The sequence below is a fragment of the Felis catus genome, chromosome A1 (assembly GCF_018350175.1).
Source record: "Felis catus isolate Fca126 chromosome A1, F.catus_Fca126_mat1.0, whole genome shotgun sequence".
In the NCBI taxonomy this organism is placed as follows: Eukaryota; Metazoa; Chordata; class Mammalia; order Carnivora; family Felidae; genus Felis; species Felis catus.
The window spans coordinates 934186-951010 of NC_058368.1; the positions used below are offsets into that span (position 1 = coordinate 934186).

At 37.8% G+C, this 16825-nt stretch overlaps 1 protein-coding gene across 4 annotated transcripts in view; it reads right to left on the reverse strand.

Annotated features, from left to right (window-relative positions):
* Positions 1-13254: 13254 nt before the first annotated feature.
* Positions 13255-16825, reverse strand: part of ZMYM5 (zinc finger MYM-type containing 5) — a 33304-nt gene continuing 29733 nt past the window's right edge. For all 4 annotated transcript variants that reach the window (XM_023248313.2, XM_023248252.2, XM_011283106.4 and 1 more), the window contains one exon: positions 13255-14686. In XM_023248313.2, coding sequence (XP_023104081.1) covers positions 13934-14686 — 753 coding nt within the window. In that variant the 3' untranslated portion in view covers positions 13255-13933. The remainder of the gene's footprint in view (positions 14687-16825) is intronic.

Below are 16825 nucleotides of genomic sequence, written 5' to 3' on the forward strand. Positions count from 1 at the left end.
GAAGATTATTAATTATACTAGCTTGGGTAGGTCAGTCAGTGGAGTCTCCAACTCTTGATTTCAGCTCAGGTCATGATCCCAAGGTCATGGGATTGAGCCCCACATTGGGCTCCGTGTTTAGCATGGAGCATGCTTAAGATTCTCTCGCTCCCTCTCCCTTTGCCCTTCCCTTGCTCATGCTCTTTCTCTCTCTCTCAAAAAAAAAAAAAAAAAAAAAAAAAAAATGCAGGCCTATTCAGATTGCCTATTAGTTTTTGTGTGATTTTTGGCAGACTGTTCCTTTGCAGGAATTAGTTCATTTTATCTAGGCTATCAGGGTGTCTGTGTGGCTCAGTCGGTTGAGCATCCCACTTCAGCTCAGGTCATGATCTTGCGATTTGTGAGTTCCAGCTCTGCATCAGGCTCACTGCTGTCAGAGCAGAGCCTGCTTCAGATCTTCTGTCCCCCCCACCTCTGCCCCTCCCCTGCTCTCTCAAAAAAAAAAAAAAAAAAAAAATCTAAAAAAAACCACCTAGGGGCACCTGGGTGGCTCATTCAGTTAAGCATCCAACTCTTTGACTCTTGGTCTAGGCTCAGGTCATGATCTCATGGTTTTATAAGTTCGAAGCCCATGTTGGGCTCTGTGCTGACAGTGCAGAGCCTGCTTGGGATTTTTTTTTTTTCTCTCTCTCTCTCTGCCCCTGCCTTACTTGCACTGTCTTTGTCTCTCTCAAAATAAATGAGTTTTAAAAAAAAACCTAGGCTATCGAATATGTGGGCATAGAAGGGTTAATGGTATATCTTCATTATCTTTTTAATATCCACGGGATCTGTAATGATGTCCCCTCCTTCATTTCTGATATTAGTAATTTGTGTCCTTTCTCTTTCTTCCTAGTTAGCCCGGCTAGAGGCTTATTGATTTCACTGAGCTTTTCAATGAACTAACTTTTGGTTTTATTGATTTCCTATAATATCTTCTTTTCAATTTAAGGTGGCTCAGTTGGTTGAGTGTCTGACTTTGGCTCAGGTCATGATCTCGCAGTCCATGGGTTCAAGCCCCACTTTGGGCTCTGTGCTGACAGCTCAGTCTGGAGCCTACTTCAGATTCTGTGTTTTCCTCTCTCTCTCTCAAAAATAAATAAACATTAAAAAATATTTTTTAAAATATCTACTTTTCATTTTAATTGATTTCTACTGTAGTTCTTATTTCTTTTCTTCTGCTTACTTTGATTTTTTTAATGTTTCTTTTGCCGGGGGGTTGGGGAGGAATGTGAGTGGGGGAGGGGCAGAGAGAGACGGAGACACAGAATCTGAAACTGGCTCCAGGCTCCGAGCTGTCAGCACAGAGCCCGACACTGGGCTCGAACTCACAAGCTGTGACCTCATGACCTGAGCCAAAGTCAGACGCTCAACTGACTGAGCCACCCAGGTGCCCCTCTTCTGCTTACTTTGGATTTAATTTGCTTTTCTCTTTCCAGTTTTCTAACATGGAACCTAGATTATAGATTAGACTTTATTTTTTAATTTATGCATTCAAGGCTATAAATTTTTCTCTAAGCAGTTTTTGCTGCATCCTAGAAATTTCGATAAGTTGCATTTTCATTCCCCTTCAAAATATTTTTAAATTTCTCTTGAGATTTCTTCTTTCACTCATGTGTTATTCAATCTCCATGTATTGTAGGATTTTCCAGTTATCTTCCTGTTATTGATTTCTGTTAATTCCACTGTGATCTGAGATAACATATATAATTTTTATTCTTTTAAATTTAAGGTATTTTTTATGACTGAGAATGTGATCATTCTTGGTGCATTCACCATGTGATCACCATGTGATCTTCAGAAGAATGTGTACTCTGCTATTGTCTGGTGAAGTAGTCTATTGATGTCAATTATATCCAGTTGAAAGATGGTAGAGTTCAACTGTGTCCTTACTGATTTTCTGCCTGCTGGATCTGTCCATTTCTGATAAAGGTGTTCAAATTTCCAACTGTCATTGTGGATTCATCTATTTCTCCATGCAACTGTATCCATCATGAATTTTGATACTCTGTTGTTAGGCACATTAAAAGTTAAAGATTATTATGTCTTCTAGGAAAACTGACCCTTTTACAATTATGGAATGCCAAGGAAAAATGGGAAAGATGGCAGAGTAGTAAGATCCTGAGGTCACCTCCTCCCATGAATCCACCATGGTTGTGAGTACACAAAGAGAAACTCTTTCTGAGAATGACCTGAAGACTAGCAGAACAGTTTTTCCACAGCTAAAGATATAAACAAAAAGCCACAGGGTAGGATGGGCAAAGACACTGTCTAATCAGAAACCAAACCCCTAGCATGGCAACCCATAAGCAAGAGGTATGTCACCTGCAAAGAGGTATTCCCTAAGGAGTAAGAATTCAAACTTCACATTGGGCAACCCCTGCCCTGGGGAATCTGAGCCAGGTAGATTAGCTCCCATAACGTCTGTCTATGAAAATGAGTGGGGCTTACCTCCAGGAGAGCCAGAGGGCTAGCGGAAACCAAAACAGTACTCTTAAAGGCCTTGCACACAATTTCACTCACTTCAAGGCCCAACAAAGAGGTACCGGTGTGAAAAGAGCCTGGGCCGAAAGTGAAAATTTATTGACTGATTTAGAACATGTGCCAGAGGGGCAGGGATCTATAGAAACTTTCTCTGGGCATGGAAGGACTGATGAGTGTCATTTTTTTGCCCTCTTTCAGTCTAGTTGCCCTAATGCTGATAAGCACCAGTTCTGACCATCTACATCTAAGTTGCTAGCACTACTCACGCCTCCAAAATGAGTTTTTGCCCTTCAATACCCAGCAGGCAGCCTCATCAGGGAACACTACCCCTCCAAGTAACTCCTGATCCAATGAACGAGGGCCACCTTAGCCCAACAGCACACCCTCAACAGTCAGGGGCCGGGGTGGGGGAAAATCCCACCTACCAGCATGTCCACAACACCTGCAGCCATGTGTTGGAAGTGAGACACTCGGTGTAGGCTAACCCAGCCACCAGCACACCCACACCAATCATGGCCAGGTCTCACAGCCCACCAGTACACTGGCAGTAGTCATGACCCAATCAATCACAACAGTAAGGCACATGCAGCCCATACAGGGAACACCACTGGAGTGCCTGGTTCTTGTAACCAGAAAGAAATTGTACCTTCTACATAAGGCCACTACCTTTAAGACCACAAGACATAGCTGACCTACCTAATACATAAAGACAAACACAGAGAGTCAGATAAAACGAGGAGACAGAGAAATATGTTCCAAACAGAAGAACAAGACAAAACCTCAGAAAAAGAACTAAAAAAAAAAAAAAAAAAAAAAGAGATAAGCAATCTACCTGATAAAGAGTTCAAAGTAATGGGGATAAAGATGCTTACCGAACTTGGGAGAAGAATGGATGAACTCAGTGAGAACTTTAGCAAAGAGATAGAAAACATAAAACAAACTAATCAGAGCTGAAGAATACAATAAGTTAAATTAAAAATACACTAAAGGAGTCAATAGTAGATTAGAGGATACAGAGAATGAATCTAAAGACAGGGTAGTAGAAATTATTCAAGTGGAACAACAAAAAGAAAAAGGAATTTCTTAAATTAGGGTAGGTTAAGGGACTTCTATGAAAACATCAAGGATACTAACATTTGCATTACAGGGGTCCAAGAAAGAGAAGAGAGAGAAAGAGACAGAAAACTTATTTGAAGAAATAATAGCTGAAAACTTCCCTAACTTGGAGAAGGAAACAGACATCCAGATTCAGAAGCCATCAAGAACCCCAAACAAAATGAACACCAAAAGATCCATGCCAAGATACATAATAATTAAAGTCACAAAAATTAGAGAATCCTAAGAGCAGCAAGAGAAAAGCAACTAGTTACATAGAAGGGATCACCCATAAAACTGTCAGCTGATTTTTCAGCAGAAAATTTGCAGGCCAGAAGGGAGTGACATGATATATTCAAAATGCCAAACAGAAAAAAAATCCCTACAGTCAAAAATATTTTACCCAGCAAGATCATCATTCAGAATTGAAGAAATAAAGAGTTTCCCAGACAAATACAAGTTAAAGGAGTTCATCACTGCTAAACTGGTCTTAGAAGAAATATTAAACGATTGTTTTAAGTCAAAAAGAAAAGGCCACACCACCAGAAGTAAGAAAATTATGAAAGAAAAAATTTCACTGGTAAAAGCAAACACATAGTGAATGTAATAATCTTTTATAAAGCTAGTATGAAGGCTAAGAGACAAAAGTAGTAAAAACAACTATATCTGCAATAATTAGTTAAGGGATGCACAAAACTGTAAGATGTGAAACTTGATGTCAAATACAGAAAATGTGTTGTGAGGGAAGTAAAATTGTGCTTTTAGAATGTGTTTGACCTTAAATGACCATTAACAAAACAGATTGCTATAAACAAAGGATGTCGGGGCGCCTGGTGGCTCAGTCAGTTAAGCATCTTGACTCTTGTTTTTGGCTCAAGTCATGACCTTATGGTTCATGTGTTCGAGCCCCACATCAGGCTCTGTGCTGTCAGTGCAGGGCCTGCTTGAGTGTCTCTCTCTCTGCCCTCTCCCCCTGTTCACACTTTCTCACTCTATCTCTCAAAAATAAATAAATAAACATTAAAAAAATTTTTTTATGTTTATTAATTTTTGATAGAGAGAGAGAGAGAGAGAGAGAGACAGAACATGAGCGGGGGAGGGGCAGAGAGAGAGGGAGACACAGAATCCGAAGCAGGCTCCAGGCTCTGAGCTGTCAGCACAGAGCCCAACGCGGGACTCAAACTCACAGACCGTGAGATCATGACCTGAGCCGAAATCAGACGCTCAACCGACTGAGCCACCCAGGTGCCCCAACAAACATTTTTTTAAAGGGTGCTATTTGCAAACATCATGGTAACCACAAATCAAAAACCTATAATAGAAACACAAAAAATAAAGAGAATCCAAGTATAACAATAAAAAAGTCATCAGATCACTAAGAAAGACAGCAAGAAAAGAATAGAGAAGAACTACAAAAACAACTAGAAAACAAAACAAAAACAACTATCAGTTATTACTTTCAATATAAATGTACTAAATCCTCCAATGAAAACACATAGGGTGATTACATGAATAAAAAAAGAAAAAAGAAAAAAAAACCACTCATGTTTATGCTACCTAAAAGAGATTTACTTCAGGCACACACATAAGAGACTGAAAGTAAAGACATAGAAAAAGATATTCCAGGCAAGCAGAAATGAAAAAATAAAGCTGGGAACCACTACTTACACAAAATAGACTTTAAAAAAATAATATGACAATGGGGTTCCTGGGTGGCTCAGTCTGTATGGCGGTTGACTTCAGCTCAGGTCATGATCTCACGGTTTGTGAGTTCAAGCCCAGTGTTGGGCTCTGTGCTGACAGCCTGGAACCTGAGGACTGCTTCAAATTCTGTGTCTCCCCTTCTCTCTGCCCCTCCCATGCTCATGCTCTATCTCTCTCTGTTTCTCAATAATAAATGTTAAAAAAATTTTTTTAATAAAAAAATACTATAACAAGAGACAAAGAAGGGCAATGCATAATGATAAAGCAATTAAGCCACTAAGAGAATATAACAATTGTAAATATCTATAAACCCAACATAAATGCAGGGGCGCCTGGGTGGCTCAGTCGGCTGAGTATCCGACTTCAGCTCAGGTCATGATCTCACAGTCCATGAGTTCGAGCCCCGCATTGGGCTCTGTGCTGACAGCTCGGAGCCTGGAGCCTGCTTTGGATTCTGTGTCTCCCTCTCTCTGACCCTCCCCCATTCATGCTCTTTCTCTGTCTCAAAAATGAATAAATATTAAAAAAAAAAAAAAAAACCCAATATAAATGCACCTAAATATATAAAACAAACATTAACAGACATAAAAGTAGAAATCAACAGTAATAATAGTAGGGAACTTTAACAGCCCACCTACATCAATGGATCAGCCAGACAGAAAAATCAGTATGGAAACAATGTCTTTGAACATTAGGCCACATGGACTTAATATATATAGAACATTCCACCCCAAACCAGCAATATACACATTCTTTTGAAGTAGACAAGCAACATTCCACAGGATGGACCTACATGTTAGCCACAAAACCAATCTCAGTAAATTTACGGAGACTGAAGGGCACTTAGGTGGGTCAGTTGGTTGGACTCAGTTGGGCTAACTCTTGATTTCAGCTCAGGTCATGATCCCAGGTTTGTGGTATCAAGCCCCACATGAGGCTCCACACTGAGTATGGGAGCCTGCTTGAGATTCTCTCTCTCTCCCTCTCCCCTGCTTGTGCTCCCTCTGTCTCAAAAAAAATTTTTTGTAAGAAGATTGAAATCATATCAAGCATCTTCACTGACTAAAGTAATAAGAAAGTAGGAAAAAAAAATGGAAAAAAACCACAAACATTTAGAGGCTAAAGAACATGCTACTAAACAACCAATGGGGCAACAAATAAATCAAAGAGGAAATCAAAAAATATATGGAGGCATACAAAAATTGAAACACATTCCAAAATCTTTGGGATACAGCAAACAAACAAAAATCTCTGGGATGAAGCAAAAGCAGTTCTAAGAGGAAAGTTTATTGCAATACAGGTCTACCTCAGGAAACAAGAGAAACTCAAATAAACAATGTACCCTTACACCTACAGTAACTACAAAAAGAACAACAAAGCCCAAAGTAGGAGGAAGTATATAATGAAGATCACAGCAGAAATCAGTGATATAGAGACTGAAAATAAAAAAATAAAAGATCAAGGAAATTAAGAACTGATTCTTAAAAAGAAAAAAAAAAAAAAAGAACTGATTCTTTGAAGAGATAAACGAAATTGATAAACTTTTAGCCAAACTCATCAAGAGAAAAAGATAAAGGGCCCAAAGGGCCCAAATAAATATAATGAAAATATAATGAAATATAAATATAATGAAAGAGGAGCAGTTACAACCAAGACCATGAAAATACAAAAGATTGTAAGAGGCCACTACAAAAAATTATATGCCAACAAATTGGGCAATATAGAAAAAATGGACAAACTTCCACAAACATACATTCTTCTAAGACAGAATCAGGAAGAAATACAAAATTTGAAGACTGATTACTAGTAGTGAAATTGAATCAGTAATCAAAAAACTCCATAAACAAAAGCCCAGGACCAAATGGCTTCATAGGTTAATTCTACCAATTTTTTTTTTTTTTTTTTTTGAGAGAGAGTGTGCAAACAGAGAACACAAGGGGGACAGAGGTTCCAACGTGGGCTCCACTGTAACAGCAGCAAGTCCGACTTGGGGCTCAAATCCACAAATCATGAGATCACCACCCAAGTGAAAGTCAGATGCTCAACCAACTGAGCACCCAAGTGCCCCAATATTTATTATTTCTTAATTTTTTAAAAGTTTTTATCTATTTATTTTGAGAGAGCAGGGGAGTGGCAGAGAGAGAAGGAGAGAGAGAATCCTGAGCAGTGGCAGTGCAGAGCCTGACATGGGCCTCAAGCCCACTAACTACAAGATCATGAGCTATGCTGAAACCAAGAGTCAGATGCTTAACTGACTGAGCGTCCCCTAACAAACATTTAAAAAATAGTTGATATCTATCCTTCTCAAACTATTCCAAAAAACTGAAGAGGAAGGAATGCCTCCAAATTCATTCTACAAGTCTAGCCTTACCCTAATACCAAAAGAAGACAAAGGCACTACAAAAAAGAAAATTACAGGCCAATATACCTGATGAATACAAATGCAAAAATCCTCAACTAAATATCGGCAAACCAAATTCAACAATACATGAAAAGAATCATTCAACATGATCAAGTGGAATTTATTCCAGGGATGCAAGGATGTTTCAATATCAGAAAATCAATCAATATGGGGTGCCTGGCTGGCACACTTATAAGAGCATGTGACTCTTGATCTTGGGGTTGTGGGTTTAAGCCCCATGTTGGATGTAGAGGTTCCTTAAAAAATAAAACCTTTAGGGACACCTGGATGGCTCAGTTGGTTATGCGTCTGTCTCTTGATTTGGGCTTAGGTCATGATCTCACAGTTTGTGAGTTGGAGCCTTGCACTGGGCTCTTTGCTGACAGTGCAGAGCCTGCTTAGGAATCTCTCTCTCCCTCTCTCTCTGCTCTCACCTCCTAGTGCTTGCTCTCTTTCTCAAAATAAATAAACTTAAAAACAAATTTTTAAAAGGCAATCCCAGCATCAAAAATTATAAAATACATAGGAGTAAACTTAATGAGACAGAAGATTTGTACATTGAAAACTACAAAACACTGTTGCTTTGAAACAACTACACTGGTTGGTTTGGTTACAAGATAAATTAGGAAAAAATATGTCTCACTTCATATTCATAAGGTAAAATGAAATAGGGATGTATTGTGTTGTTATATACATATAATTAAAAATCCATTTCCAAATTAAATTTAAGGCCTATAGAGAATGGAAGGTGATGAAACACAGTATATAAATCAGGTATGTGTGAAACATGGCTATGGCATCTGTAGAACACAAAAATTCAGCAGTGGCAGGTAGGATTTTGTTGTCACCAGCAGCAGCAAAAACAGAAGCACACATATGCTGAATTCAGTTGGAAGGAATCCATTTCCCAGGCGCAGTGTTTCTCAAAGTGTGATCTGGCAACAGCCTGCACCAGAATCCCCTAAAATACGGTAAAAGTGAAGGTTCCAGAGCCACATGTCAGACATTTGCAGTTTAAATAAGCTCCCAAGGTCTTAGGTTCTCTAAAATTTAAGAACACTTCTCCAAATCTCTGAAAACAATTGTTTTTTCTGAGAAAGCCACGGGAAATATTTGTCTGTACCAGCAAATTAAGGATGGTAACTTATTTAATGTTCTGAGATTATATCGTCTAAAAACATTATATTTTTCACTTTAATATTTTAGGCTTTGATAAAAAAATATCAAAGATATAAACTAACTTATTGTTTAGTAAAGAAAAGGTGTTTTCTTGGAATGAAACAGTTCTTCCTACCAAAAAAAAAACCAAAAACCAAAAACCAAAAAAAAAAGACCAGGATATAACAAATGTATCCCTTGTCCTAGTACTCCTTTCCTAAATCAACTCAATTTCACTAAAGGCCTGGTTTTTTGTTTTGTTTTCTGACAAACAAAATGTAGAATGAAGGTGGGAATAATGAACACCTGTACAAACTGTTGCTTCCTAACTTCTGTGTTTTCCATGTCTTGGCTCTCTGAATATGCACTAAGTTAGGGTCTCACAGGTCCTCCCACTCTGCACTAAGTCAGCTGATCACCCCTTCTAAGGCACCTTGGCCATTCTTTGCATCAGATGACATAGTACTTGTCTTTAAACTTTTCATATACCTCCCTAGGCTAATTCCTTTCACAGTAATGACTGCTTTTTTTAAAGTTTATTATTTTTTATTTTATGAATTAAAAAATATTTTTTAACATTTATTCATTTTTGAGAGACAGAGACAGAGTAGAGGGTGAGGGTGAGGGGCAGAGAGAGGGAGACACAGAATCTGAAGCAGGCTCCAGGCTCTTCAGCACAGAGCCCAATGCGGGGCTAGAACCCACGAACCATGAGATCGTGACCTGAAGTTGGACACTCAACTGAGTCACCCAGGTACACTATAACCTTCTTATGTTTTAAATGTCCATGGGATCTTGGGGCGCCTGGGTGGTGCAGTCGGTTAAGCGTTCAACTTCAGCCAGGTCACGATCTCGCGGTCCGTGAGTTCGAGCCCCGCGTCAGGCTCTGGGCTGATGGCTCAGAGCCTGGAGCCTGTTTCCGATTCTGTGTCTCCCTCTCTCTCTGCCCCTGCCCCGTTCATGCTCTGTCTCTCTCTGTCCCAAAAATAAATAAAAAACGTTGAAAAAAAAATTAAAAAAAAAATAAATAAATGTCCATGGGATCTCAAGTGATTCTTTTTTTTTTTAAGTAATCTCCAGACCCAACATGGGGCTCAAACTCATGACCCCAAGATCAAGGATTCCACACTCCACTGAGCCAGCTAGTTGTCCTTCCACTGATTCTTGATATTGGTTATTTTTACTTTTTAAAAATTATTTATTTTGAAAAAGAGTGTTTGCACACACATGAGCAGAGGAAGGGCAGAGAGAGACAGAGAGGGAATCCCAGGAATGCTCCATGTTGTCAGCTCAGAGCTCGTCTCGATCTCAAACCATGAGATCATGACCTCAGCCAAAACCAAGTCAGATGCCTGACCAACAGAACCACCCAGGTGCCCCTATTAAGTTCGTTTTTATTAATTTGTAGGCACATGAATTATTAAAGTCTTTTTTTTTTAAGCTTAAAATGTGGGGCTTGAACTCATGACCCTGAGATCAAGAGTCACATGCTCTATCAACTGAGCCAGTGAGGTGTCCCATGAAAGTCTTTTAGTATCTACATGTGTGAGGTGAGTCTGATTTCCCAGGTTTTAGGTCTCCCTTGCTTTATTTATCTGTATAGAAGCAAACCGGATTATCTGCTCTTCATTCTAGATGTGACTTCCAGAACGCTCTAGATTTAAAATCACTGTTGCTTTAAAAAAAAAAAAAAAATCATTTACAAGCTTTTGAAAACCTTTTATTGTCCTCAATATTACACCACTATTTTCCTAACCTAATTTTCTGAACACAAAGACTTGGGTACTTGGCTTAGATTCTTCTTTCAGCCATAGTTATATTCTCAAATTCTTAATCTCATCCTAACACGGGCATACTTTATAATTCAAAATTATAGAACACTATTCCATTTCTACAATTTTGTACTTCATGTTGTTTTTGTCTACAACTTTTCCCTATTATCTGCCACTCATGATTGCAGCTACCAATACATGATGTGCCAAGGAGTTGCAGTTTTAAAATAAAAGCAATGCGGAACTTCAAAGCTTTGAAACAGAAGAGTGACATGACCTGAAATTATAAAGCATTACTCTTTATTGACGTCTTTACTTCAATCACTTATCCACTTTTCCATCCTATGTAGCAAATTTTACCTTGTATATATAAAATAGCTATTAGCGGCTCTTACTGGCTTTCAGCACTGAGATGGGGCAGGGGTGAGTCTAGGAATCACAGGAAGAAAATGGCAAAATGTAAGAATTTTAAAGACAGAAAATCTGAAAAAATTTACAAAAATATTTTCACTTGCCTTCTGTGAAATGAGAAAACCAATAGATTGCCATTTCTTTTCTTTTTTTTTTTAAGTTTACTTATTTTGAGAGAGACAGAGACAGCACAAGTAGGGAAAGGCAGATAGAGAGGGGGAGGAGGAAATCCTAAGCAAACTCATGAACTGGGAGTTCATAACCTGAGCTGAAACCAAGAGTCAGACGCTTCACCAACTGAGCCACCCAAGTGCCCCTGCCACTTCTTATGGACTGTTATTCTGAATTGTCTTTACTAATTTTTGATATTAAATTAGTGGCAGGAGATAATATTTCCTAATGCCTGTTCTCAATGAAATTAAAAAGATGAAAACAAATGCTGGGTATAGTCCAGATCACTGCTGACAAATTCTTCTGTAGGGAAAGTAGGAGATGGTAACAAGACTTGAACTGTTTTCTTCCTTTTATAGTGAGAACATACTCATCTTATAAAAAAACAAAACAAAACAAAACTTGGGGCACATGGATGGCTCAGTTGGTTAAGCATCTGGCTTCGGCTCAGGTCATGATCTCATGGTTCTTGAGATCGAGCCCTGTGTCCAGCTCTGCACTGATGGTGCGGAACCCGTTTGGGATTCTCTCTCTCCCCCTGTCTCTCCTTCCCCACCCCCTCTCTCTCAAAATAAATAAATAAACTTAAAAAAACAAAAACTTGATAAGGCGGAAAAAAGTCATTCCCCTGCCTGGAGATGTTTGTTTTTATTATGTTCTGAATTTAGTTGATTTTTCCCTCAACATTTTATGAATATTATGAAAAATTTTACACAGCAAAAAGTTGAATGAGAAATTTACAGTAAATATGGAAAAACCCAGCCTCTAATTTTTTTTTTTTTTTTTTTTAAGATTTTGAAAGAGAGAGAGAGAGCTGAAGGGACAGAGAGGGAGAGAGCAGGAATCCCAAGCAGACTCCACACCATCAGTGTGAGTCCCATTACAGGGCTCAAACTCACGAACCATGAGATCATGACCTGAACCGAAATCAAGAGTTGGACGCTTAACTGACTGAGCCATGCAGGCACCCAAGCATCTACGTCTTTTGAATTTTTTCAATGTTTATTATTATTTTTTTGAGAGAGAGAGAACACATATGCACATATGTGAGCAGAGGAAGGGCAGGGAGAGAGGGAGAAAGAGAATCCCAAGCAGGTTCTGTGCTATTGGCACAGCCTGATGCAGGGCTCCAACTCATGATCACGAAATTACGACTTGAGCCAAAATCAAGAGTCAGACACTCACCAATTAAGCCATCCAGGCTCCCCCAAATTTTTCACATTTAACTCATTACTACATCAAGAGCTTATGGTGCCTCATAGTATGTTGAAAAAATAAATAAGAATACATAAATAAATAAATAATTAATTAATTAATTAAAATAAGAATTTAAAGGACAGGATTTAATTTTGTTTTCTCAATGGATAAATTTGATGTTTTTGCAAATTATCTTAAGTAGCCACTGGTTGATTTAATTAGTTTGCTCAGATACCACTGATAGCAAGCGTCTATCGAATATAACCATATAATGTCATTCAATTAGCGGTAAGTTTTAGTGAAATAATGGGCACATTAAACATTTGGAAAGGAACTTCAAATCCTGTGTTATATTCTCTAGAGTATTCTCTTAGGCCTTTAAGAGTAAATTGGATTTTTGGTAACGTCCCAAAGCCTCATTCAGATCCAACTCTGAAAGACTGAAATGGTCGAGTTGTCAAAAAACAAAATGGTTATAATACATTAATGATAATGATTTTTGTGGGTCCTCTAATAATAGTTTTAAGCACTGGCATCAGTGACAGAGTCTCCAAGTACTCCTAGTGTCACTCACCAAAAAGAATACACCTAGTTCTGCTCTAGTCATTGTTCATTTGTCATTCTGTTTCAAAGCTTTGAAACAAAGCCCAGAATATGTAAGAATTTAATATATGATAAAGTCGGTATCCGAAATCAGATATAAAGGGAGAATTACTAAATATATAGTAATGGGAGCACTGATCATTTGAAAAAGTGGACAGCCTTAATTTTCATTAGTGTGTTTCTCAAATTTCAAGCATGTAGTCTTCAGAAGAAAAAAAAAATTGCCACAAAACCTAAAGGTTAACTTAATATATTTTTAATATTTCTTATATTTGTACTAACATAAAAATAGGTATACACTCTTTATTCTTATACTTCTCACACAAGAATAAAATCTAAAATATTTATAAATTAAAGTAAATAAAATGCAAAGTAATCACCTTAATATGAAGTAACAAATAATGCCATTTTGCCCAAATAATAAAACAATGTTTTGCCCAAAAGAAAGAAATCGCAGGTATTTGGTTTAATAGCAAAAAGCTGCAGTTTCGGATTCCATTCTACTCTCAAACTGTTTCTAAATGTTTTTACTTTAATAATAATGAGAATGTTCACATAGTATCTTGTTCAAACTATTACTGATAAATCTAAGCCTTTCTCTCCTTTTTTCAAAGTAATCAGAACAGAAAATTAACCAAACCTGTCAAATGTTAGCCCTCAAATGCCAATTTTAAAAGGTGTGAATTGATAGAATGAAAAAGTAACAATTGCCTTTATTGAAACCTGCATTAATTACTATTGAATCCAATTAGCTTTAGAATTTGAAACAGAAACATTCTTTACTAGTTGCTATTATACTTATTGCTAATGAACTGTTGAAAGTTATAGGAGCTTCACAACAACAAATGGTACTGTTAGGGTTACAGATCTTTTCTGAATAAATGTATAACTTTGTTATGTCAAAACCACATCAGGTATATTATGTGTACAACAAGAGCACACCATCATTTTTCTCATTCTTATGTAATCCATGTACTGCAGCTTCCACAGTTTTATTTTTTTTCAAATCAGATTTTAATTTTGAATACTTAACACTATTGTTAATGTGCATTTCACTTTCCTCATGTTTGCTAAGAATATGTGATAAATGCTGCCAATCTTTGCACCCGTTCTCATTCTTCAATTGATTTTTTCCTTCCCCAAAGAGTTTGCAATACAAACAAAACACAGAATCTTTTGAAGTTGAATAAAGTAACCAGGATCTAGTGGTTTTATCACCATTTGGAAGAATTCGTGTATAATAAGTTTCTGAAAACTTCCTCCCTGTATTGTCTTTTGGAAAGTTAAAATTTCTTACTTGAGGTGGATCGTTTTCAACAAGAATGTCCCGTTGTTTAATATTTAAAACACGGGGCCATGTACCTGGGTCTGCAGAAAGTACAACCGATAAAATGGAGTCTTCTGATTTTTTCTCCTCCAGTTGCTCTTGAAATTTATCAGCTATGGTTATAGAAGGTAAATTCACATCCTGTTTGATCAGTGATGTATCATCTGTCCTACATTCTGCCAACACCTGTAGCTCTGAAGTCTTTTCCTTTTTTTCTGGTATTCCCTCTTTTTTTTCTAAAAGAGTATTCAATGATCCATATAATTTCCTTTCATTTTCTTCTCTAATAGCATTCCTTTTTCTGTTTTCTGATGCTGATAAATTTTTTGATTTTGTTTCCATCATCTGGGAGAAACAGATTACAATTTTATGTTAGAATTGTTAAGATTAATGCATATGCCAATGCTCAATAAGCACATGAAAAGTTGCTCATTTGTCACCAAAGAAATATAAATCAAAACCACCACATCCCACTTCACATCCACTAGGGTGACTATAATAAAAGATATGTGATATAATGGCAAGTGTTGGCAAAGATGTGGAAAAATTGAAAGCTTCCTAAGGTGATAGTGCAAATGTAAAATGGTACAGGTACCTTGGAAAACAGCCTGGCAATTTTTGAAAAGTTAAAGAGTTACCATATGACCCACCAACGCCAGAGTGAAAATGGAGGTCTACACATATTTGTACAAAGTGTTCACAGCAATGTTATTATTCATAACAGACAAAACGTAGAAATAATTCAAATGTCCATTACTGATGGATAAACAAGAAATGTGGGAAAGGGTGTCTGGGTGGCTCAAGAGTTAAGCATCTGACTTTGGCTCAGGTCATGATCTTGAGGTTTGTGAGTTTGAGCCCTGCGTTGGGCTATGTACTGACAGCTAAGAGCCTGGAGCCTGCTTCGGATTCTGTGTCTCCCCACTTCTGTCCCTCCCATGCTCATGCTCTGTCTCTGTCTCTCAATAATAAATAAACGTTAAAAAAAAATTTTTTTTATATGTGGGTATTATCCATACAATTAAATAGTATTTGGCAATAAAAACAAGTGAAGTTATATGCTACAACCTGGATGAAACTTGGACACAGTACGATACGTGAAAGCCAGCCACAAAGTATCATATTGTATGATTCCATTTAATAAAGACATAGAACTGATTTTAGAGTCCATAAAATAAAATTTTAAAAAATCAAAATAACAAAGATGTATATAATGTGAATGCATCCTATTAGCTATAATATTTTTCTACAAAGCACAATTGAACACTGCGTTCAAGTTTAAAAAACTTATAAGAATTTTGTTTTGATTTAATCCTGAAAGCAATATTGGCGGCACTGAGGTAAAAAAAGCAGGAGCAACATAACCAAGTTTGTACTTAGACCGCTCTGATGGTATTATCATTTCTAACTGTAAGGAAGACGAAATGGTACAGAGACAGCCAGGAAACTGTGGTAGTCATTCTGGAAAAGATGATGGTGGCTTCGTCTAGGATTATAGGAATAGAGATAGGATAGAGTTGAGAGACATTTAGGAAGTAGAATCTGGATTATTGGTAACTGAGTGACTCTGGAGGTTGAGGAAGGAGGAGTAAAGAATAGCCCTAAGTTTCTGCCTAGGCATCTGACTGAATGGTGAGATAAGGATATGGGAAACAGAATGAAAGCAGGTTTGGAGTTTCAGCTTTAGACATGGAATATGAGGTATTTGTGGAACATTAAAATGGAGATTACAGATGGATAGAATAGTCAAATTGAAAGATATATCTACACACAAAACAACCTTCAAATAAAAAAAGAGGAAAAAATATCATCTGCAGATATATTTTAGAAATCATCAAAATATATTAATTAAAACTATGGGATCAAAGGGGCACCTGAGTGGCTAAGTTGGTTAAGCGTCTCACACTTGGTAAGATCAAGTCCCACTTCTCTCAAAATAAACATAAAAACAAGAAAGATCTTACTTTTCCCATAAAAATGATCTGGTACCAACTGATGGAGGATCTTGACCTCACCTCGTTCCACGGACACAACAAGAGAACAGCTACATCTACACAATGAACTCTGAAAATGACCTAAAGACCGCAGCTAATCACAGAGATAAGTCCACACTGACGAGATGTGCTTGGGAACCAAATAAATACCTGGTGTAACTAACCACAAACAAGAGGGACAACACAAGCATGGAGAAAAGAGAGGCTCAGACCCCACACTGTGCGCTCTTGACACCGAGGATCTGAGTCACTATAACGTGTGGCCTTGAAAACCAGCAGGGCTTAACTCCAAAACCTTTAGAAACCAGTGGAGCTTAGCTGAACCACTGTAAGACTAGGCTCCTTTATTTGCACCCCATTTTCTCTCCCTCCTGTCAGCTGGGAAAGGCTCCTCTCAGAGGAGGGGGCTGTGGTGGTCCTTGTGATAGGGCTCGCCAACCCCCTCTCCACTCACTGCACCCTCTTGGGGTGACTGGGTGAGGGTGTGCTT